The 22754-nt window shown below is 42.7% G+C and overlaps 1 protein-coding gene across 1 annotated transcript; it reads right to left on the reverse strand.

Moving 5' to 3' along the window:
• Positions 1 to 190: 190 nt before the first annotated feature.
• Positions 191 to 22616, reverse strand: noc2l (NOC2-like nucleolar associated transcriptional repressor). Its single transcript, XM_030733016.1, has 18 exons — positions 22530 to 22616; positions 22033 to 22152; positions 20163 to 20346; positions 19834 to 20080; positions 18162 to 18252; positions 17972 to 18050; positions 17633 to 17743; positions 17406 to 17519; positions 17054 to 17242; positions 16685 to 16824; positions 15643 to 15754; positions 12910 to 13023; positions 11525 to 11626; positions 11092 to 11235; positions 4646 to 4759; positions 4255 to 4390; positions 2276 to 2380; positions 191 to 445 (listed from the first exon to the last, which is right to left on the reverse strand). The coding sequence occupies exons 1-18, from the start codon at positions 22547 to 22549 to the stop codon at positions 306 to 308; spliced, it is 2262 nt and encodes a 753-aa protein (XP_030588876.1). The 5' UTR covers positions 22550 to 22616; the 3' UTR covers positions 191 to 305.
• Positions 22617 to 22754: the final 138 nt, after the last annotated feature.

Genomic DNA, 22754 nt, shown 5'->3' on the forward strand with positions numbered 1-22754 from the left:
CTCATAGCTCCTTCCAAACAGCCCATTCTGACAAAGCCTGGGGGTGCCTACAGGTGTGCACATGTACACAAATTACTCGTTTCAGGTGCACTTGTGCATTAACATGCACATACACGCTTCAATTAGCACCTTAAAAACAAGAAAAATTCAAGGACAAACATGCAGGATTCTTTTTTTTTTAAAACAGGTTCAGTGTTTAATAAAATTAAACTTCTCTGTACTGTACATATGAGGAAACAGAAAATTCAACAGACAGTAGCATAAGATCCAGAAATATTGTAAATATTGACTGCTACTATGGACCCTCAGTCGTCATCAGACAGCTCCAGGTCCTCAATTACATCATCTTCTCCTTCAGCCAGCTTAATCAGAGCAGAGGAGGACAGTGGCTGAGGAGCCTTGGAAGCCTTTTTATCTCCTTCCTCTTCACCACCATCATCATCATCTGGAAAATAGACAGGAAGCACTTAAAATTCATGCTCAGCCACATCAGAAACCTCGCAGGTATCAAGTGTTTTATGTGAACGTTATCAAATGCAGAAGAGCATTTTTAACAAATGGAACATCTTCTAATCACATATATACTATATTGCCAAAAGTATTCATTCACCATCCAAATCATTGAATTCAGGTGTTCCAATCACTTCCATGGCCACAGGTGTATAAAACCAAGCAGCTAGGCATGCAGACTGCTTCTACAAACACTTGTGAAAGAATGGGTCGCTCTCAGGAACTCAGTGAATTCAGGTGGGTACCGTGATAGGATGATACCTGTGCAACACGTCCAATCGTAAAATTTCCTCACTACTAAATATTCAACAGTCAACTGTTAGTGGTATTATAACAAAGTGGAAGTGATTGGGAATGACAGCAACTCAGCCATGAAGTGGTAGGCCGTGTAAAAATCACAGAGCGAGGTCAGCAGATGCTGAGGTCTAAAGTGCACAGAGCTCACAAACTTTCTGCAGAGTCGATCACTACAGACCTCCAAACTTTATGTGGCCTTCAGATTAGCTCAAGAACAGTGTGTAGAGAGCTTCATGGAACTGGTTTTACATGGCTGAGCAGCTGCATCCAAGCCTTCCATCACTAAGCGCAATGCAAAGTGTTGCCACTGGACTCTAGAGCAGAGGAGACGTGTTCTCTGGAGTGACGAATCACACTTCTCCATCTGGCAATCTGATGGATGAGTCTGGGCTTTGTGGTTGCCAGGAGAACGGTACTTGTCTGACTGCATTGCACCAAGTGTAAAGTTTGGTGGTGGTGGGGGGGAACAGTTGGAACAGTTTGGGGATGGCCTCTTCCTGTTCCAGCATGACTGCGCACCAGTGCACAAAGAAAGGACCATAAAGACATGGATGAGCAAGTTTGGTGTGGAAGAACTTGACTGGCCTGCACAGAGTCCTGACTTCAACCTTACAGAACACCTTTGGGGTGAATTAGAGCAGAGACTGTGAGCCAGACCTTCTCCTCCAACATCACTGTCTGATCTCACGAATGCACTTCTGGAAGAATGGTCAAAAATTCCCATAAACACACTCCTAAACCTTGTGGAAAGCCTTCCCAGAAGAGTTGAAGCTGTTAAAGCTGCAAAGGGTGGGGCAACATCATATTAAACCCTATGGATTAGAATGGGAAGTCACTCAAGTTCACATGCCTGTGAAGCCAGTCAAGTGAATACTGTTGGCAATATAGTGTATTTTCTATTATTGCAACATGCCATTCATGATCTGTTTATACTCCAGGATCCGTTAATGAGTGGCCACAGGAGTTGTTCCATCTGGTGACTACTATGTTAAAGTATGGTATACAACCATTTCTCAAAGCTATACACAGATAAGTGTATAATTCAGAAATCATAAATTTGGGGTAGATTGGCATCCCTTAAATTAATGTTAAGTGTAACAAATTTTTCCAGTTCTGTTCATTTATACATAATATATAAATTCTAAAGTCTTTTAGAATTAAACCAAAAAATAAAATAAAAAAAGCAAAAAGGTCAGAATGTCACGGCCTAAATCTGGCAATATGTGGCAGTTTAGGCTTGAAAACCTACTACAAAAAGGATGAAATAATTATTACAATCTAATTTGTTGTATCTGTTATTTTTGTATTATCTAGAGACAATCAGTACCTGCCAGCTTCCATATTACTGACTCTGCACTCATAGTATTGGGTATTAATAGAACTGCAGCCTCTTCTGAACAGTAAATGAATAAATGCAGGAAAATTAGGACCTTAAAATGTCTCAAAACTGTAAATTTTAAGTACTGACCTAAGTCTTCTTCCTCCATTCCCTCATCATCACTGAGGTCAGACAGATCTTCAAAATCATCCTCCTCCTCCTCCTCGTCATCTGACGCACGGCTGCTCTTCTTACCTGAGGGGAGACGGTAAAAAACATTACAGCGCACTGAAATTTGTCTAGTGTTACTTTCTTCAGACATTCCTAAGTTTGCACTGGTGCATCGCTGACGTCTGATGACTTTGGAGACGTGGATATGTGGGCCAGGTATCAGAGGCAGCTGGAAGTGTCTATTTCCTCCTGAGATGGAACTGAGAGTCGATTACAGGCGCCGCCGCTGCTGCTGCTGCACAAACACCCATGACAGTTTACTACCGGCAATTTCAGACATCTTATGCTCACGGCCTAAATATAGCAAATGGAGATAGCAGGCAGGTTCCACAGCTTCCACGATAATGGCAGAGTTGGTGTGTGTGTGTCTGTGTGTTCTGGAGAGAAGTTGGGATTTTTTTCTGAAATTAAGGTGTGCTATTCTCAGAGTACTCTGTGTGTGTGTTGCCTAGCCAAAGGGACAGCTAGGGTCCATGTGCTTTGAAGTTGAGGTGTGATGAGAAGCTGACGGCAGAGACAGAAGCAAAACAGAGCTGTTTACTTTGTGACACACACACACACACACACACACACACACACATAAACAATGTCTATTAAACATCAGGTACTTTCCCAGCTGAATTTAACATGACAAACGCGCTCTCGCTCTCTCCCATTCTTTGTTGCTCACATGGTGCTCACAGATTTCAGCTGTACCTTTGAGGTTGCCCCCAAATGACCTGGATGATTTATTACCACCACGCACAGAGAAACACACACAGGCAGACACACACATACACACCAATCTTAATCATCAGCCCCTTCTTCTTGCACTCCCCCTCTTTCCGGGAGTGTGTGAGACCACAGAGAGCTTTGGTGAGCTGCCTGAAAGCTTTTGGCTCTTCGAGACTGGACGACGAGGTGGTGGGTGTGCATTTGTGTGCTATCTTCGAGATGTGTCTCTGAGTGTGAGTGTGTGGGTGTGTGTGCGCACGTGTTGCGAGGATATGCGGGGGCAGCTGGTTGGAGTCTACAGAGCCAGAAAGAGAGAGCGAGAGAGAGAGAGGTAAAATGAAAGAGAGAAAAAAGGGAGAGAGGAGTGAGTGAGGCCACCGCTGGCTGTTCCAGTGGGCTGGTTTGAATTAGGAACCCCCGCTGGGATCCAAGCCTGTACTTCCTGTTGGGGTGGAGGTGGGTAGGGTTAGTTCGTGCGTGTGGAGGGGTGGAGGAAGGACGAACGAAAGAGGAGGAGGACTGGGGGGATGCTTGCCGGCAGCTGCCCATCCGTTTGTGGGGACTCTCCCACAATGAAGTCCAGATGCATTAAAAAAAAAAAAATAAAAAAATCCCCTGCCGCCTGCTCCTTTCCTCAGCGACCTTGCGGAGGGGCTTTTTTCCTGTTTGGAGCGTGTCCGAGTGCAAAGCTATAAAATTGAGGCTGCAGCTGCCTGTGACCTGCGGACGACCCACAGCGGACGAGACAAATGGGGGGGTTAAAGGATGAATGAGCTGACGGCTCCTCTTGGTGGAGAGAGAGAAGCAAAGTCCCTGATAAGCAAGAGATTTTCTCTTCAGTTTGATTTGGGATTTAATTTTTCGTTTCCACAGAAACAGCCTCTGTGGCTGTTTTAATATCTCAGAACCTTGTGACAAACGGCTCTGCAGGTGATCTGCTTCATGTAGCCAAATCTTTGAGACATCACACAAACAGGTAACAGCAGGAAAAAATTAAAAACACTGAACTGTCATCACCTCAACTTTGCTTTTGCACTGCTGTAACAAAATGCGGCCCCCTAGAGGCCAAGTCAGGTACAATATCATAACCTGCACCAAGTCCACAAATTGCATCCTTTGCAGGCAGGATTCAAATGTAGAAGGGGGGTGGGGGGGTGGGAGGAGAGACTGGAGGGGTAGCTCACCTTTGATTTTGAGTCCTGCATCATCTCCATCTGAGTCGCTGTCAGACTGGAACAGATCCTTGAACTCCTTTTTGTCCTCAGCCTTCTTCTCTTCAATCTTCTTCCGTTTGATCTCAGGGAGGTCCAGATCCTCCATCTTTATGTGACACACACACACACACACACACACACACACACACACACACACAAAGAGCAGGGCTTACACGCATGTATGCTTTCTGACAGCCTCAATCATGAAACAAAACAATTTTCCTGCCACTAAATGTTGCAAGATTTACGTAACGGAGCAATTCTTCTGGGTAACGTGAACATTCATGAATGAAAACGCCAGAAGTGACTCATAATGACTGAGCAAGGCGAACACTGGCAGGTTTTTTGGTTTGATAATTACCCTTTCCTTGCCAGAAATCTCCAGCTGGATCTCCTTCTCTCTCAGCTTCCTCCACTGGCTGTAATATTTGCTCAGGGGGGTCCCCTCCTCCTGGATCTGCTTCTCCCAAGCCGCCTGACAGAGAACACATGTTAGAAGCAGAATGTGTGCACACAGGTGTGGACAGGACAGGTATGTGTACCGAGTGAAAGAAAATGTAAATCGCTGTCCTAATAAGCATAAATACACAGGTGTTTTTTTCACCCCTAGAATCTGTTTAGACAAGCCCTTCAGCAGTTTAGTATTACAACATGCAGCTTTCAATCCCACCTACACTTCCAGCTGACTAGGAGAAAGAAAAGAGCGATGAAAGTCAGCGGATGCAGAAAACAGACGGATTGAAGAAGCCTGAAAGAGGAGATCTTCTTCAGCCCCCTAAAGGTCTCTCTGGATGATATTGATTAGGACCAATCACATTATCTGACCAACAAATCCAATAGAGCGAACAGACCGTGGCCTCTTGTACCCGCTGGCCTAACACATTTACCACAATTTGCAGTGCAGCTATTAAGACGGAGCGACATGCACGCACAGGAAGACGGGAGGAAGAAAACATTACTTCTGAATTCAGTCAAACAAACAAACTAAATATTTTCAGATGAGAGAAAGGCGAGCGACAGCAGAGTGTGACCTGGATGGAGGCAGGGCATCATTAATTAGGCTAGCTCTCAGTTTGGGTGACATGTCAGTAGGGGGCTGGTGGCCGGAGGGGGGCCGTGGCCTTTCCACAGCGGCAGCAGCAGGGCTGTCCCCTCTCCTTCGCCTGCGGTGACACCTCTACCGCTGTCTCCATGCCAGGGAGTCAATGCCATTGCGACAGCCTCCACTGAGCGCAGAGCGGTGGCGACAGGCGCTGGCACCGTGCCGCGTTGTCTGCCATACTTTATAAACACACATTTCTGGGTGGGTGTGTGTGTGTGTGTGTGTGTGTGCGCGCGCACACACACACACACACACACCATCTCATCAGCTAAATTACAGACTAAAACCCTCCGCTTCAATTTCATCTTTAAATGCTCTTAAATATTCATCAGTAGAAACTTCACATAAAAAATAAATACAGGTGACATAACTAGAGAGCAACTGAACACACACACTGAGGCACACACACCCAGCAGAGGTTACATTAGACTTGGTTGTTTGTCAATTTGACAACAGGATCATAAAAATTCTGTCATTTCAACCGTTTTTTAATTTTCATGTTTTAATGATAATGAGACATTTTTTAAAAGTGTTACATTTTCAAAAAATACTCAAATCACAACAAATAAACGGAGACGACTGTGCATTTCTGAGGGTGTGGACAGAAAAGAAACGCTGACTGTATGGTCACTTCTCACTAATACCGCACCGTCACTGTATCTATACAGGCAAATACAAACTTAAGCTCGGAGCCTCCTTGGGCGTAATCAAATGCATCAAGCTAGATTTTCTGCAGAGGCAATCTTTCCCTCAGACTGAGAATTTTTCATATTTGATATTTTTATACTCAAAGCTGAACCCTGCCTCTGCTGCCACACTGGGCACTGAAATTACGAGCGTCATTTGAGCCAGAGCTTTCTAGTCTGGGGAATATTTGTCCCACGAAGGATCCGACTTCACCAAAAGTCTCCCCGTGAAGCTTTTCAATCATGTGAGCACTCATTTCACTGAAAGAAAATCTCGCAATATGAGCTCCTTCTGCATGAGAGCGTGACTGCACTTATGACTATGCAGTTGTCACAGACACGCTTCGAGATTGGAGAACTGCACATTGTATGTTTAATGCTATGATGACAGAAAGAGACAGCCCATCCATGCTGCCAGCACTGCTTTTGACAAGGCAAATTCTTTAGTCTTACGGCAGCTCCACCACAGTTATCCAAAGTGCCTGGGATAGCACTGAATGGTGATCTATAGATGCTACACAGAGCTCTGGAGAGCCCGTGTCTACGTGTTCTAGAGCCACGTGGAACAACCAGTAATGAGGCTACTCTTGATGCAGTCGGTGGTCCTTTAGCTTAGAGAAGACAGAAGTTATAATAGACTAAGAACTTCTTTGCAGTGAAGTGAAAAAGAGTGTTAAAAACAATTACAACTGTTCATTGCAGCCATCGATTGTGCTTTTCGTGCACACTTGTTTCTCTTTGTGGTGGATCCAAAATCCACAAACATGCACGTTGAGTTAATCAGTGACTCTAAAGTGCTGGTGGATATGAGGTAGATAAAGTGCTTTAATGTATAAAAAAGAGCTGTATAAGTACATGTGGACTGGAGAGGCGGGACGTAACAAAGTCTGAATACTTTGTTACTGCACTTAAGTAGAACGTGAGTATTTATTTTTCTGACTTTTTACTTTCTACATTTTTACATAAATATCTGTACGTCCTGCTCCTCCTTCTTAGGTCTTCAAAACAGAAGTTTTTATTTCCCAGCGCTGCGCACCGTCAAACATCAAACCAATTTGAGCCTAAATGGAGGGAACGCTAACACATAAAAGACAATCCTACTGGTATATCCTCCATCACTGGGGTTTATCACATGTTTATAGCGCTCCAAAACAGCATTTGGTGCAGATGTCCATAAGTTGTGGTTGTTGGGCAATAGCAGCTAGCTAGCGCTATAGAACAGGAACGAGCATAAAGGGAGAAATGTTTTTTTTAAGCGGCAGGTAATTTCTATCAGCTCAACAAATATCAGCAAACACACAAACTGTTTGTGTGCAGTTTGTCACACAGTGCGTCTGCTAGCTAAAAGTAAATGGACCGGTTCTCATAGAGCACTTTTCTACTCTACTCCGAGCACTCAAAGCACTTTATACAACATACCTCATTCACACACATTCATACAAGCACCTTTCTATCTAACATTAACACACACTCATACTTTGCATTGGAGAGCAACTTGGGGTTCAGTATCTTGCATATGCAGACTAGAGCAGCCAGGGATTGAACCACCAAACTTCTGATTAGCAGGTGAGCTGCTACAGCCAACCCATACAGCTGCTGTATTTGCAGGGAGAGAAAAGGATGAGAGAAGTTCACTCAGAGATGGAGAAAGATGTAATAAAGACAGGAAGAGGAGAGGTTATATTTAAAGGTAAGTACTGCTCAGTGGTGTTTAATAAACAAGAAATTTAAAGCTTACATGTAATGTCCTCATTTTTAAATCTGATCTTGGATCTGTGTATGATGCAAAGTTATGCATTTTCATATTGTGAAACATCCTGCAAACAAACTGAGGTATACTAACTTTGTGTTATTCAAATACTGGGCAGTTTAATGCAGGATAAACAGGTCAGCTTGTCGTACTGTGGTGAATTTACAGCAAAGCTCTGTGCTGGACCGGTGCACAGCGCTGTGGTGTTCATGGTCTGTGTTAGGTTACATCAAGTGTAGCAGAGAGGAACTTGAATTTAAGCTGACAATGCTTAGATTCATTCACTGAATTCCACCTTCATACCAACTGTATACAGTCTAGTACAAAGACAGTAAAAACATTATAGTGTTAGTGTAGGGAATGAAATCAGCTAAGATAGCTTGTGAAACACTGGGTCACATCTTGTTGAATTCAGCTGTGTAAATCCACAAAGAGCAGGAAACCAGCAGCAGCACAGGTCAGTTGATCACAACCTGTACACAAAGAAAATTTACTGGAGCTCTCAGTAGAAACGACTGAGCTGTGATTCTTTCCCCACTGAGCCACTACAATCAGTCTTAGGGCTCCCTCACCTGCTGAATCCCACTGTAACCCCTGACTGTATTCATTTTTCTGTTTAGGTGTGAAGGCAAAATAAAAACACACTAACTGCTATCCACATGACATCAGGCACACAGCACCCCCCCCCCCCCCCCCCCACCCCAATTTGCCTGTGGCAGCCAATCAGAAGAATGTTGGCTTAACTTCCTGAGACCCGAGCTCTTGTTTGGGATGTAGCACGTCTACGGTGAGCAGAATGAAGTGAAAGGTGCAGAAAAGCCAAATGTAATGTCCCTATATGAGGGTGGGAGGCTTGTTTCAGAGAGGGGATGAACTGAGGCCCAGCATAAGACAAATAAGAATTGCTTTGAGCTATAAATCATATAAATCTACTCTAATACATTCCAGAATAAAACCATGGAGCTGGAAAAGACAGGTAGTAATATGTCCACTTTTAGGAAATGTGTGTGGTGTGAATATTGGAGACAGAGTTCATTGGGTGGGAAACAAGACGTATGACTATATTCTCATTTAGCAGAGCACACAGACAGTGAAGCACTGCAGGTAACTCCATCTTGTGTATAACTGGCCTACTGAGACCTCCCAGTGTCTATACCTTGGAGTAAGCACAGGGTCATTCTTAGCTGAGTTTAGGGTTTATACAGAATGGTGTTCTCCATTATGAGCTTCTGCCTGTGGCAGTAGATGGTCAGTTGTTCGATGGCCTGCAGCACGTAGCTTAACTGGAAACGATCCAAAAGGAAAGTAAAAAGCTATTTTTACTCTGCAACTGGAGATCTCTGCTCTGTTTTTGCCAAAACACCACCTATGAATCACGACTGAAGACGTGACAAATTTAAACGCTGATGATAAAAACGAATCCCCACGTGTGCCGTAACAAAAAAACTTACATTTACCAAAAACACACAAACTTGTATGGACAGTTTTGAATAAGTGGCGCTTTCAATAGGAAGAGTTAATGTTGAACATGATATGGTAAATCATTAAACATATAGTTATAAGAACCAATAATTATTACCTATACGGGCTGTAATTTATTTTATCTAAAGTCATGTTGTACATTATATGGCACACTACAGTACTGAGCACAAATCTTGAGCCACCCCTCATTTCTTTGTATTTTGCAGGAAAATGGGAAATAGGTGCAGTGATTTATTGAAACACACAAATAAGCAAAACATTCATGGAAATACAGAATATTTAGTTTGTCCAAGTCTAAAGAGCTTGATAGATAATATTTGGTGTGACCACCTTTATTCTTCAACACAGCCTGAACTCTCTGAGGCAGCGTTCTTGTCATTTCTTTAAATAGTCTTCAGGAATAGTTCTCCAGGCTTCTGAAGGACATTCAAAGCTCTTCTTTGGATGTTGGCAGCTTTTTGTTCTGTTCTTTGTCAATATGATCCCACACTGCCCCAACACTACTGACTGAAATGCAGCCCCAAACCATGACAGAGCCGCCACCGTGTTTTACAGATGGCTGCAGACACTCACTGTTGTACCTCTCTCTTGACCCCCTCATACTGATGATGAACTGAACCAAAATTTTCAAGTTTGGATTCATCACTCCTCCATACCTGTTGTCACTGATTTTCAGTCCAAACTGTGTAATTTGGCATATCTCAGCCTTTTCTCCTGTTTCCCTTCCTTAAGAAGGGCTTCTTGACAGCCACCCCTCCACTGAGATCATTTCTGATGAGGCTTCAGTGAACAGTGGCTGGATCCGCTGAAGGGTCAGATGCATCCTTCAGGTGCTGTGTCAGGACTTTGCTGGATTTTTTCCTATTTCTTAAGGCCATGACTATGCTGTTCATCTGCTCTTGATAATTTTTCAGGTCTGCCACTTCTTCTTTTGTCCTCTACTTGTCCAGTTTCCACAAATTTATTTAAGGACACCCTGCACACAATGCTGACATATGCCAAGTTTTCAGCTAACAGTTCTTTGGGAATCACCTTGTTTGTGCAAAAATACAATTTTTTTTTTATGCCTGACAAACTGTGTCATCTTTGGCATTATTTTTAAAATAGTTTTGACTAAAGAAACGGGGGGGGGGGGGAATTGTGTTTTAGTGACAGGCTGCTAGCAACAAAGTGTCTAAATATATGTTATGTGTAGACAACACTGGTTAATCCCTTGAATTAGTTGCTTTTTTTTAACCTTGATGATTGATGATTCATAGATCAATGTTCACTAAACAAACAAATAAAAAAAAGGTCAGATACATGGACTGGACTGAAAATTCTTTGCAAATGTGCAAAAGAAAAAAACTGAAAAACCTTCAGAAAGTCTGGAGAACTACTGCTGAAGACCACTAACAAAATGACAGAGTCTGCCTCCTTGGAAGCAGAAGATAAAGAAATGAAGGGCGGCTCAAGATTTTTGCACAGTACTATACATAACATAGCTAAAAAAAATTGTCTTCTGTAATCACAAAGCAGATGAACGCATACAGGATTTATGGGTCAAACAGTAAAAAAGCCTTTTTTTCTGTCTTCTGTCCATCTGTAAGTGACTGCTTTGTTTGTATTTTGTTAGTTACCTTCATGTTTAAATGCGCTGGAGTAGTTTCAACATTTAAACCTACTTAAATTTTATTTTAAACATTTTTTTTGATTTGATGTTATTCTGCAGTGCACTAATTTTCTAAGTTTAAGGTTTGCAAAAGCTTAACATTAGGAAACAGAAGGGCCAGACCAGATCCACTCACCACAGCGGTGCCATCGGCCACTCCAAATGTGGCCTTCTGTCTCCGTCCTGTGATGTGGCTGCTGTTCTCCTGTATCTTCTCCAACAGCTGGCGCACCGGCTTGGAGTAATTGGCCACTTTGCATTCCTTCAGGAATGCTTTCAGCTGCAGGGACACGGAGGAGGTGCAGGAGAAAGTAAGAACAGGCAAAAAGGATGATCCTGTCTGTCCATGTGATGCATTCAGGCAGAGCAGAAGTGTTTTTTTTAATTGTTTCCCCTGAGGGAAGCTGGTTCAGTTTAGCAGGTCCTGAATCATATATTCAGGTGACAAACTGGGAACATTATTCATTTATTATACTAAACTCAAACAATCGCATTTGGCTTAAATTTAATTTCCTATTTCTAAAAAAAGACCACAGTCTACTCTCAGTTCACTTTAAAGGTTGCCTCACCTGAATAATGGTGGGCAGGGCGAGCTCAGGGAACCCGATGGAGCTGGCCTGAGTGTGGAAGTACTCTAGTATCAGGTCGTACAGCTGGTCAATCATCCCGTCCTAAAAGACAACAGACAGCAAGATTCTCCAATACTGTAGGAACAAGAAACAGCACGTCTACACTGACATAATGAGCAAGCAAGATGCAATTACTGCCTAATACATTTGCACAATATTGTGCTAATCAATATAGTCTGGTTGCAAAGTATATTACACACACACACACACACACACACCTATCACAGTTGTTGAGGTCTGTCTCTCTAACACATGCGGTTTTTTTTCTGGGAAGGGTGAATGTCAGCACAGGTTATTTAGCCTTGCCCTACATACAATGCAGCACTATAAACCAAACATTAGCCTATCGGTTTACCTGTCACCTCTGGCTTATAAACTAGAGATAAAATAATTACCTTTTAGGTAATACACTAAAAAAGTAACATGACTAGCCAGGATGCCACCCTAAGAAAAAAAAACAAATCACTGAAAATGATTACAGCGTAGCATCAACATCCTGAAGGCAGCCTTTGAAAACTTGGCTGAAGAGCAGTCACGCATGACAGTAACAGATCACATGACCCCTGAGGCAGGGTCTCCTCCTGGTCTTGAACAGGGGAAATGTCACACGTGAGGCAAATGTGTTAACCGCTACACCACAGAGGCACTACGTGAAAGTAACCGGATAGTAAATTTAATTTTGCATTACAAGCATCTAGATTTCTGTTATATTCTCTATCAACAAAGACTAAAAGAATGGGAAACCTCATAAAAGCAACCTGAGTTGACCAATCACGTTACTGAAAGCTCTCTGTGGCCCCTAAAAATTAAAGTGATGCCAACTGACCTACTTTGTGCCAAGTACAATTGAACCTTTAATAAAGGTATACTTTGCTAGAATAAGTGAACAAGTCATCTACAGGACTAGAAGTCCAGCTGCCTCTCATTGTGAAATTAAACTTCTGGAGCCCGTGTGGACGGAGAAATGTTCTGATTCAGGCAGATCTGTTTGTTATTGTTTGTTGTCTGCCGTGTGTTAATTCGGCAGGGATTCACGGCAGTTGCCCAGGTGACAGCAGTGAAAACTGTCCTAGCGGGGTGGGGGGTGGTAATCCCAGAGAGCCGCAATCCTCTTGGCTACAGCACTGAGCAAGGCGACTCAGGGTCAGACTGAGAGCTCTGACTTTCAGCGCTGCCCTCAATCCACACACACTCTGTCACAGAGTAATACGAAAATAACTAAGACTCGATGAGCTGCTCCTTCCGAGCGCACTAAAGACACAACTGGCAGGAACCGCTATATACGCTGTTCCCAGCTGTAACACAGTGCTTACAGGAATACTTACCTTGTAGGCCTTCTCCATCAGGTTGATCTTGTTAAGCTTCAGGATGACTGCAAAGTTGATGGGTTTCTTACTCATTCGTCCGGGTTTCTTGTTGAAATCAATTTGCTGGAAGATCTTTGAAAGAGTGGCACAAACAATGAACTCTGATCTTACTCATACAGTGTAACACATACCATCTCTTAAAGAACAGACTAATACATGCACTCTAAAACAAATACAAAACATGTTCTTTTTAATCATCGTCTGTCATTCTTATTGTTTGCATTATCAGAAAGGACATCGATTTTGGTATAAGAAACAGCCACCTGTTTACTCAATTATCCAATCAAGACACTCCCATTACTGAAGAAATGAATAACACAGGCTGGTCCTACAAGCGTCAGAACTAACACAACTATGCAATAAACCAAAGAACTTATAAATATGTTTATTAATACAGTCACATAAAGACATCAGAAATGATTACATGACTGTATGCAGTCCTGTGAAAAACTAAGCACACACTTACTGCTTCCACAGGAATTAAGAGGGTAGGTAGCAGCCAGGTGCTGCTAATCAAATGCACTTGAATTACTGATCATCAAAGTGTGAGCACCTCTAGAAAACCACAAGTTTTGGCAGTTTGCTGGTCTGGAGCATTTGGGTGTGTGTGTGTTAGCACAATGCCAAAGACAAAAGACATCAACAGTGATCTTAGAGAAGCATTAAAAAAAGCATATCAGCAAAAATCACCTCAGCAACTGTCAAGCACGGTGATGGAGGGGTGATGATTTTGCAGCCACAGGACTTGGACACCTTGCGGTCACTGAGACGACCATGAACTGCTCTAGAATACCAAATTATTCTAGAGTCGAACGTGAGGCCGTCTGTCTGATAGCTAAAGCTAATGCAACAGGACAATGATCCCAAGCACATGAGCAAATCTACTAAGAATGGTTGATAAAGAAAAGAATCAAGGAGCTGCAATGGCCCAGTCAAAGTCCAGACCTCAACCTGACTGAAATGCTGTTTAAGAGCTGTGCATTTAAAAAAAAAAAAAAAAAAAAAAAAAAAAGTGGGCCAAAATTCCTCTACAATGATGTGAGACACTGATTAAGTCACATAGAAAATGATTACTTCATGTTTAAGGTGCTTCTAGAAGTTACTGAATCATGGGGTGCACTTAGTTTTCCCCAGACTGCACAGAGTCCTGTGGAAACTTTTTCCCGTGACCGTACATTGATATTTGGCACTGCTTCTAGAGGTTAATGCCCTAAATTTGATTTTCTCTATTTTAATAAATCCACATTCAACTCTTCAAAGACATCACAGCCAAAGAAAATATTTTTTCTGCGGGATGCTGAAAGTGTTTTGACAATTATCAGTCGGCGCAGCTCGTTTTAAATACTGCAGTGCTACTGAGATGACACATTTCTATCTTAGTCTGTGAAAGTACATTCTAGCCAACGTGTGGGCTAGTTGTCTACAAGCTTTAGCTTTCACATCTGCCCACAGTGCGCAAGTGAATTTCTGTCTTGTATTTGTGTATCAAGCTATTTCTGACTCCCTGTATCTCTGTGCATGTGTGTGTGGTCGTTAATGCTCGCTGTGTGCGAAGCAGAGCAACGCTCCTGGCCGGTGCTGTCTGTACAAACATAGGATGTGGTGGCGGTCTGCGGGGGAGCCAGGGGAAGTGGGAAGGCATGGGCCAACCCTGGTGCACTCTCTCTCTCCCTCTCTCTCACACACACACACACACACACACACACACACACACACACACACACACACACACACACACACACACACACACAGCTACAGAAGCAGGAAGCTCCAAATCATACACCCCCCTCGGAGATACGAGAACACACACACACACACACACACACACACACACACACACACAGGCACAGACACACAGGAGGAAGGGGCTGCTTCTGCTGCTTTAATTAAAACAGTAGCAGCGTACCTCAGCCCGCCTTTAACAAGGGGAACAGTAAAGGAGAAAAAACACAGGAAGTATTGTGCGTCACAAATAAACACAGCTTGCTGTTGGGGGTTAGAGGGAGGCAGGGAGGGAGTGGGGGGTCTGAGTGTATGTGTGTATGACGGGGAAAGAAGTGGGGAGTGGGCCATAGGCAGAGAGGATGTGGTCTGCACAGCATGTTAGGACCAGAGTGTAAACCACAACCGTGCCTTTATCGCTTCGGTCAAACTGCTGCATGCACACACAAACACATACAGACATGCGCTGACCACTCCCAGCGGGCTTAGCCAGTCGCCAGCACATGTTTCTCCTGCAGCAAACCACAACAAAGCCACACAGCGTGCATAAAAACTTGCACACAAAGACACACTGTACCGTCACGTGACTAGCACCTGATCCAGAGAAAATGTTGTCAGTTGGTGACCTGTGATTGGTCTGATAACAAAGGTGTCTCTCACAGTTCTACCCTTTGAATGTTTCCTCCTGAGCTCCTACAGTTGTGGCCGTTGAGACCAAAATGCATTTCATATGCCACTGATGTTTTTCCGCAGCAAACCACCGACGGAACATTTCATCACATCTACCTTTTCATTGTTTCCATTTCACCAAAGTCAGCCAACGGACTGTTTATTGTAGATTATCTCAAACTATCTGAGGGCTCCGAGCTGTGTATTGGTGCAAGAGACTTGGGCCACTGGAAATCCGACTCCTCACTGATACACTGTTAGATGTGCATGGTGGTTACTGGCGATGACGTGAAGTCTTACCTCCAGAAGGAAAGGCAGAACGGGCACAAACGTGTTGGTGCTGCCAGACAGCAGGGTGAGTGCTCTGCAACAGTGCATCCTCAGAGGATAATATCTTGCTGTGGGAACCAGTCTGCAAGACAAAACAGTGATCAATGTCTCCACCTGCTGTTGGTAAGAGGTACAACAGTGAGGTGATTTCATACAGTCCAAACTTATACCACTGATTTATAAATAAAAGCTGATGGCACCATCATGTTTCTCTAACACATCTTTGGAAAGTAACTCTTACGAGCTAATGACTGATTTATGACTTTTGGGTGAAGACAACACTGAGTCTGAATCCAAAATCTCAGATACATTTTTAAATATACACTGCAGGGATACAAACATCATCACCTATATAGATGTTATAAAATAACTGATTTACCCTAGTGCCAAAGATATATACTCACTGGCCACTTCATTAGCTAGACCTGTTCAATTGCATATATTTCAGAAACTGTTGAGCCACCAGGATTTTCTTGCACAATCAGGGATTGGTCCAAAAAAGAGAAACTATCCAGTGCGCCGGCAGTTCTTTGGGCAAAAATGTCTTGCCACTTTCAGAGGAGACTGACCAGAGTGTGTTAAGATGACAGGAAGGCAACAGTAACTCCAGTAACCACTCGTTACAACCAAGGTATACAGAATATCATGTCTGAAGCAGCAGAAGACCACTCCTGTCAGCTAAGAACAGGAAACTAAGACTACAATTCACACAGACTCACAAAAATTAGACAAAATAAAGCAGAAAAAACACGGCCTGGTCTGATGAGTCTCAATTTCTGCTGCAACACAGGGCCAGAACTCAGTGTAAACTACATGAAAGCATGGATCCATTCTGTTTTGTACCAACGGTTCAGGATGGTGGTGATGTAATGTGTGTGTGTGGTTTCTTGGCTCGCTTTTGGGCCCCTCAGTACAAATTGAACATCGGTTAAACACCACAGCCTACTTGAATACTGTTGAGCTTTGAATCTTTTAAAATCCTAATTTTTCTTATATTTTTATGTATACTTACTTGATGGTGCCAATAATGACTTGGCAGAGTGGATAGATCAGAGGTTGCAGTACATGACTGGGGTGCAGTGTGCTGAGGACCCGACACCACAGGTACAGACAGTGAATATACTGCCAGTTATAAACTGACTGATACGTTTCCTATGAAAGAAAAAAGAAAAAGAAGGGGGGGGGGGGGGGGGGGGGGGTCAAACATTTATCAGGTCAACATCTGTATATCAGAGAACTTTGTGCCATTGTGTTTGAAAACTGAACTAAGCTCCAGTCATTTATCCCTGTTTGTGTGCACGAGCATTTCACGAACACACATGAATTTTATATAATTACAAAATAATATCTTTAAAAAAAAAGAAAAAAAAAAAAGAACTACCTTCTTCTTCATGGTCATGGCGTTTCTGAGGTGAATGGCCAGCTGTCGGATATAGATGAAGGCGTGCTGATAAGTGGCCTGTGTGTCCAGCGCGTACATCTCTGTTAGAGTTCTCTGCATGAAGTTGATCATGGGCAGCACGTTGGGAGACGTGAACTTGCAGTTTTGTACATAAGAAATGTACATTTGCTGCAAAGACAAAGAAAAATGTTCTAAAAAAAAACAAAAAACAAAAACATCTGGGTGTGGAGACCAGATGTGCTTTTAAGTGACTGTGGGATTAAATAAAAGAATAGAAAGTTTAATCCTTCATTTTACATACAGGTTTGCTGTGTACACTCATGAAACTCACCTTAAGAATAGGGTTGAGATAATTTTCCTGCTTCTGCCGGCAGATTTTATTGAGGGCCAGGAAGGCGAGGACCCGACTCGTCTCCTCCCCTGTGCTCCACTGCTTCATTAGTTGCTGGAGCCAAAAACATGAAAAGGGTTTAATAAATAAGACACATTAGGACACCATTTCCCAATAAATAATGAAATATTTTATTCCATGTCATCTGGCTAGGATGCAGGTCTCACCTTAATCAGGTGGCGACACTGTTTGGGTAGACACAGGTAGTACGGTATGAGCTGGTTGGTGTGCTTCAGGACCGCGCTGATGACTGTAGCCTCCGTTAGGCTGGATAACAGCTACAGGTGGGAAACCAATTATTACATGGATGTTATCGCAACGCAGTGAAGAAAAGGAAATAATCTCAAAGCAGATATTCAGCTCTTTGTAATTAAGTAACTGCTCTGTTTCAGAAACATAAATCTCTGCATTCTTTATTTAATATATCTACCTCACAGGAATAGACAGGGCGTGTATTCCTGTGAGGTAGATATATTTAATCTAAGTGGGGAAAAGCAAAGACGGACCTGAACCACTCCACCGAGATACATCTTTATGTCAATCTGATTCTTTTGCCATCTCGGGCTGGATGAAGGAAGCACTGACCTGCGAACCAAACAGAGGACAAACAAAGAAATGAGCTATCAGTTTTTCCTCGGAAAAACCGACACGATCAACAAGAAATGAGACGAGCAGGAGTGAATGTGGATTGTGTACTTTTTTTGGTCTTTCTCTGGCTTCAGGTTAAGCATCCTCTGCAGAGCTCCGTGGATATCTTTGATACAGAACAGGACCAAAGCATTGAAGACTGCAGAGAGGGAAAAAAAAAAAAAGAGACTGTTTATGCGCAAGTGGAAAACGTTGCATCTTTCATAAATAAACTGTGCAGCAGAAGGACTGCATATTAAAAATGTGATTATATCTGACACCATCATCACAATCACACAATTCTAAAAACAATCTTAATCTTTAATTAAGAGATTTGAGAACTGCCAGAGGACTTTTTGGTGTTGATTAACTGTGGCCAGTTTCTTTTCTGTGGTAGAGATCGGACTTCCCAGTTTCTGTGTGGAATAATTGATATGAAAATGGGGACATCACCTTAGCCGCGGGTGTTTAATGTTACTACATTTTGGGTATTTGCTGATTCTTAAAAGCATCTAAAGGAGTGCATAAAAGGGCTTTAAAAAGAACAATGTTATGAGAAACACCTGAGTTTTTCTAACAGGGGATTAAGAGTTCTGCGTTAAATCCACGCTGTCAATACATCATAACTGCAAACTCCTCTGAAACCCTGCTGAGCCCTCCTGTGCTTTTCCAGCTACTTTTCCACCCCCATTTATCAGTGAGAGAAGAACAATCATTGTCTCATTATAAGAACTCACACATGGACTCAAGCCCCTTTTGGACCGACCAGTGCCGGTGCCAGTGCCAGTGTTTGAAACGTTCAGAGTTTTTTCCAGCACGAACGCACTCGGTGCTCGACCGAAAAACGGGTTCAACTCCGGCACCGCAAGCTAGCTGGTCTGGAATGGCTCAGATTGAAAGAATGTAAATATTGCCACGTGCATCCACATAGCGCTGGAAATGGTGACGGCGGACGGCGCAAAAAAAAAAAAAATAATTTTTTTTTTAGGAAAATTAAAAAGTAGACGGCGCAGAGTGGTGGAGTAGGTGGAAAATGCGCCTGGCACCGGCATAATTTGAAAGCCCTGACAGATGCTGCAGTAGTTTTGTTTGGACCGTAAAATATGTTCGCAGCACAACAGCGTGTTCTCCCCCGTTTGTGCCCTTCGGCTTCTGTGTCCACACGAGGACCCGCCCACACTTACACGTAAAGGACCAGTTCACAAACTGCGGTGGAAACGTGGGTCCATTCTTAAGCATTTCTCCGGTTCATTGAAACCGACACCAGCACCGGCACGAGCACCAGCACGTCGGCGGTGGAAACGTAGTATCAGAGATGTGAGAGAACGTATATAGAAGGGAATAAATGTGTTTGCCTCAGAGAAAAGAGAAAGACTCATCACCGATCACCGGGATATCCTCCCGCGATAACATTACAGCCCCATTTCATAAAAGAAAACCCTTCAGCAGAAATCTTATTACCTTCTGCAAAACTTGCCAAATAGTTTTAGTCACTCCTGGGTTAGTAAAGATATAACACATATTCCAGCAAAAAGATGTTTTCAATATTAATAATACTCATTAAATCCAAACTATTTTAAGCATGCTGTAAGAGATATTCTGTGATTATCTTCGTTTTTACAAATACCTTCTGGTTGCCAAATGGTCGCTGACGGTCTCTAGGCCTGTGCGACCTTAATCTTAATTTCAATTAAAACTGCAATCCAGCCCTATATACACAAACACAGATACGAGGACTCACCTGAGCTGTCAGCCACTTTGTATCGACACTGAACGCCCCCTTCACCCTTCGTTGTGGCGACAGCGGCCTTGAAGGCCTGGGTGACTTCTCTGAAGAGATGAGCCGTGGGTTCTTTCTTCATGGCCGCTTTCCACTCTTCTATCATTTTGTCTGTGACTTTGACAGTATCCGCTGCCTTCTTGGATTTCTTTGATGTTTTTGCACCCTCTTCATCACCATCATCATCTTCTTCACCAGAGCTGGCCTCCTACAAACACACACACGCATGGCAGCACGAGGATCTCCATTTTCCAAAAGAACTCACTCCTGAACACAAGCAGCTGCCTCACCTCCAGTGTAGATGGTAGTTTGTGGTACTCCCGCTCGTCTTCATCTTCAGAGCTGTCTGTGTCATCAAAATTTAAAAGCGCCTGGTCGTTTTCCTGCAGGAACTTGTAGAACTCGGGATCTTTGCTCTGTAACCTGGACAGCTGCTCTTTGTGCTGAGAGGCCTTACCTTTACACTTTTGAGCTCTATAAATACAGAGTACATACAAAAAAGAGTTACAGGTCTTCTCTTGAGACATTTTATGCCATTTCTAATGGTACATAATACAGAAAAGGTCATTTGCAGTGCCAATTTCTTATTTTGTTGCAATATTTGTCACCATTAAATGTTTCAGATCAAACAAATGTTAATATTAGACAAAGATAACCTGAGTAAATCCAAAATACAATTTTTAAAATGATTTCTGTTATGAGGGGACAAAAGCTATTCAAACCAACCTGACACTGTGTATAAAGCTAATTTACCCCCTAACTGTGATTAACCACATTTTTTTGGAAGCTGAGTTCAATTTCACTAACCGCACCCAGGCCCGATTACTGCCAGAACCGCTGAATCAAGAAATCACTTAATTAGAAGCTGTCTGACAAAGTGAAGTCGCCTAAGAGATCTAAAAAAGAAACACATCGTGCCACAATCTAAAGAAACAGCTGAGAATCAAAGTCACTGACATCGATCAGTCTGGAAAGGGGTACAAAGGCTTTGGGACTGCAGTGAACCGCAGTGAGAGCCAGTATCCAGCCTACCAAAATTACTCCAAGGGTGCATTGACTCATCCAGGAGGTCACAAAAAAGGGACTGAGCAAAAAATGCCATCCATGGGAGAGTTCCAATGAGAAAAATGACTTTGACAAAAAAACAACACAAAGGCTCATCTCACATTTGCCAAAAACACCTTGGTGATCCCCAAGACTTTTGGGAAAATGTTCTGTGGACTGACAAGACAAAAGTTGAACTTTTTGAAGGTTTGAGTCACATTTCACCTGACACAAAACTAACACGGCATTTCATAAAAGAACATCACACCAGCAGTCAAACACAGTGGTGGTAGTGTGATGGTCTGGGGCTGCTTTAGGATATGGACAACTTGCCGTAATCGATGGAACCATGAATTCTGCTCTCTACCAGAAAATCTTGAAGGAGAATATCCGGCCATCAGTTCGTGGCCTGAAGCTCAAGCATACTTGGATTTTGCAGCAGGACAATGATCCAAAACACAACAGCAAGTCCACCTCTGAATGGCTCAAGAAAAAAACAAACAAAAAACCCCCCCGAAAACTAAGGTTTTGGAGTGGCCTAGGCAAAGCCTGTACTTAAATCTGATTGAGATGCTTTGGGATGTCCTTTAACAGACTGTTCATGCTCAAAAACCCTCCAATGTGGCTGGATTAAAGCAATTCAAAAAAATCAAATCAAAAAAATCAAATAAGAGTGGGCCTAAATTCCTCCACAGCGATGTGAAAGACTCACTGCCAGTAAGTCAGTTATCACAGTTATCGCCTGCTGCAGTTCAAGGGTGACACAACCAGTTATTAGGTTTAGGTGGTAATTACTTTTCACACAGAGCAGGGTAGATTTGAAAAACTGCATTTAGTATTTACTCCAGTTATCTTTGTCTAACATTAAGGTTCGTTTGAAACATGAAACTGTGACAAATATTCAAAAAACTACACAGTACTGTAGATATTGTTTTTTGCACAACAAGCAGCACATATATATAAGAACAGCATCATAGCTAAGCAGACAGTTGGTGAGCCTGAAAGGTGAATGGACATGACCCCAATCATTTTATAGAGATTTTTTTTTTCCACCCTCTAAAAGCCCCCGCCCCCCAATAAATAATACACTAAATTTTCCCAAAGCAAATGACTCACTTCTTAGGGCTTGGAGAGTTCTGATCTGTCTTTTTCTTGAGTCCATTTTGTTTGGGAGTCTCATCTTCAGACTCAAAGCCTGTCAGCAGGAACTCATCCACACTCAGGTCTTCAAGTTTCCTATAAGAAAGGCAACAATTCAGAAGAAGCGAGTCGATGAACGTGTGTGTGGTTAAGTGAACTAACAAGGGAGTTAGGTGGACAGCAAAATAAAGATTTAGCTGTTCACTTGTTAGTGAGATGCAAATATCTCCTTAACACACTCGTGAACATTTTTATTTTATTTTCACGAAGAAAAAAAAAAGACTTAGACGGTAGAAGCCGTTTTCAAGTTAGCATGGCCACTTTATGCTAGCACTTTTAACACTAAGATACGACCGCAACGTGTCAGAATGATTCTCACTACTGACTGACAAGACTTTAACTTACAACATTAACATAAAACACAGGCCAAATCTCATTACAGTCACCGCAGGATAAAGAAAATATTAACAGACCTTTTCTGTTTCGCTGCCATGCTGGATCTGAAAAACGTGACGCTAAACCTCAATACCCATAATCCCCTGGTGCAAAGCGAAGGAATTGGTTTAATGTTTCGCGGATACCGAGCGTCGCACGGTACTTGAGTTTATACTCAACTAAAGCGCTACAATGTTTTGATTAAATGCTAATTAGATATATTTGCTTCGTTTTGATAAAAGTAAAACCACCACAAATATAGT

This window comes from Archocentrus centrarchus, chromosome 7 (assembly GCF_007364275.1).
Source record: "Archocentrus centrarchus isolate MPI-CPG fArcCen1 chromosome 7, fArcCen1, whole genome shotgun sequence".
In the NCBI taxonomy this organism is placed as follows: domain Eukaryota; kingdom Metazoa; phylum Chordata; class Actinopteri; order Cichliformes; family Cichlidae; genus Archocentrus; species Archocentrus centrarchus.

Coding starts and splice junctions, on each gene's coding strand:
- noc2l (XM_030733016.1), bottom strand. CDS start 22,549: ATGGCAGCGAAACAGAAAAG. Junction 15,755..16,684: donor GTCATTATTGGCACCATCAA/GTAAGTATACAT, acceptor TTTGTCTTGCAG/ACTGGTTCCCACAGCAAGAT. Junction 11,627..12,909: donor TGATGGAGAAGGCCTACAAG/GTAAGTATTCCT, acceptor GTTGTCTTTTAG/GACGGGATGATTGACCAGCT.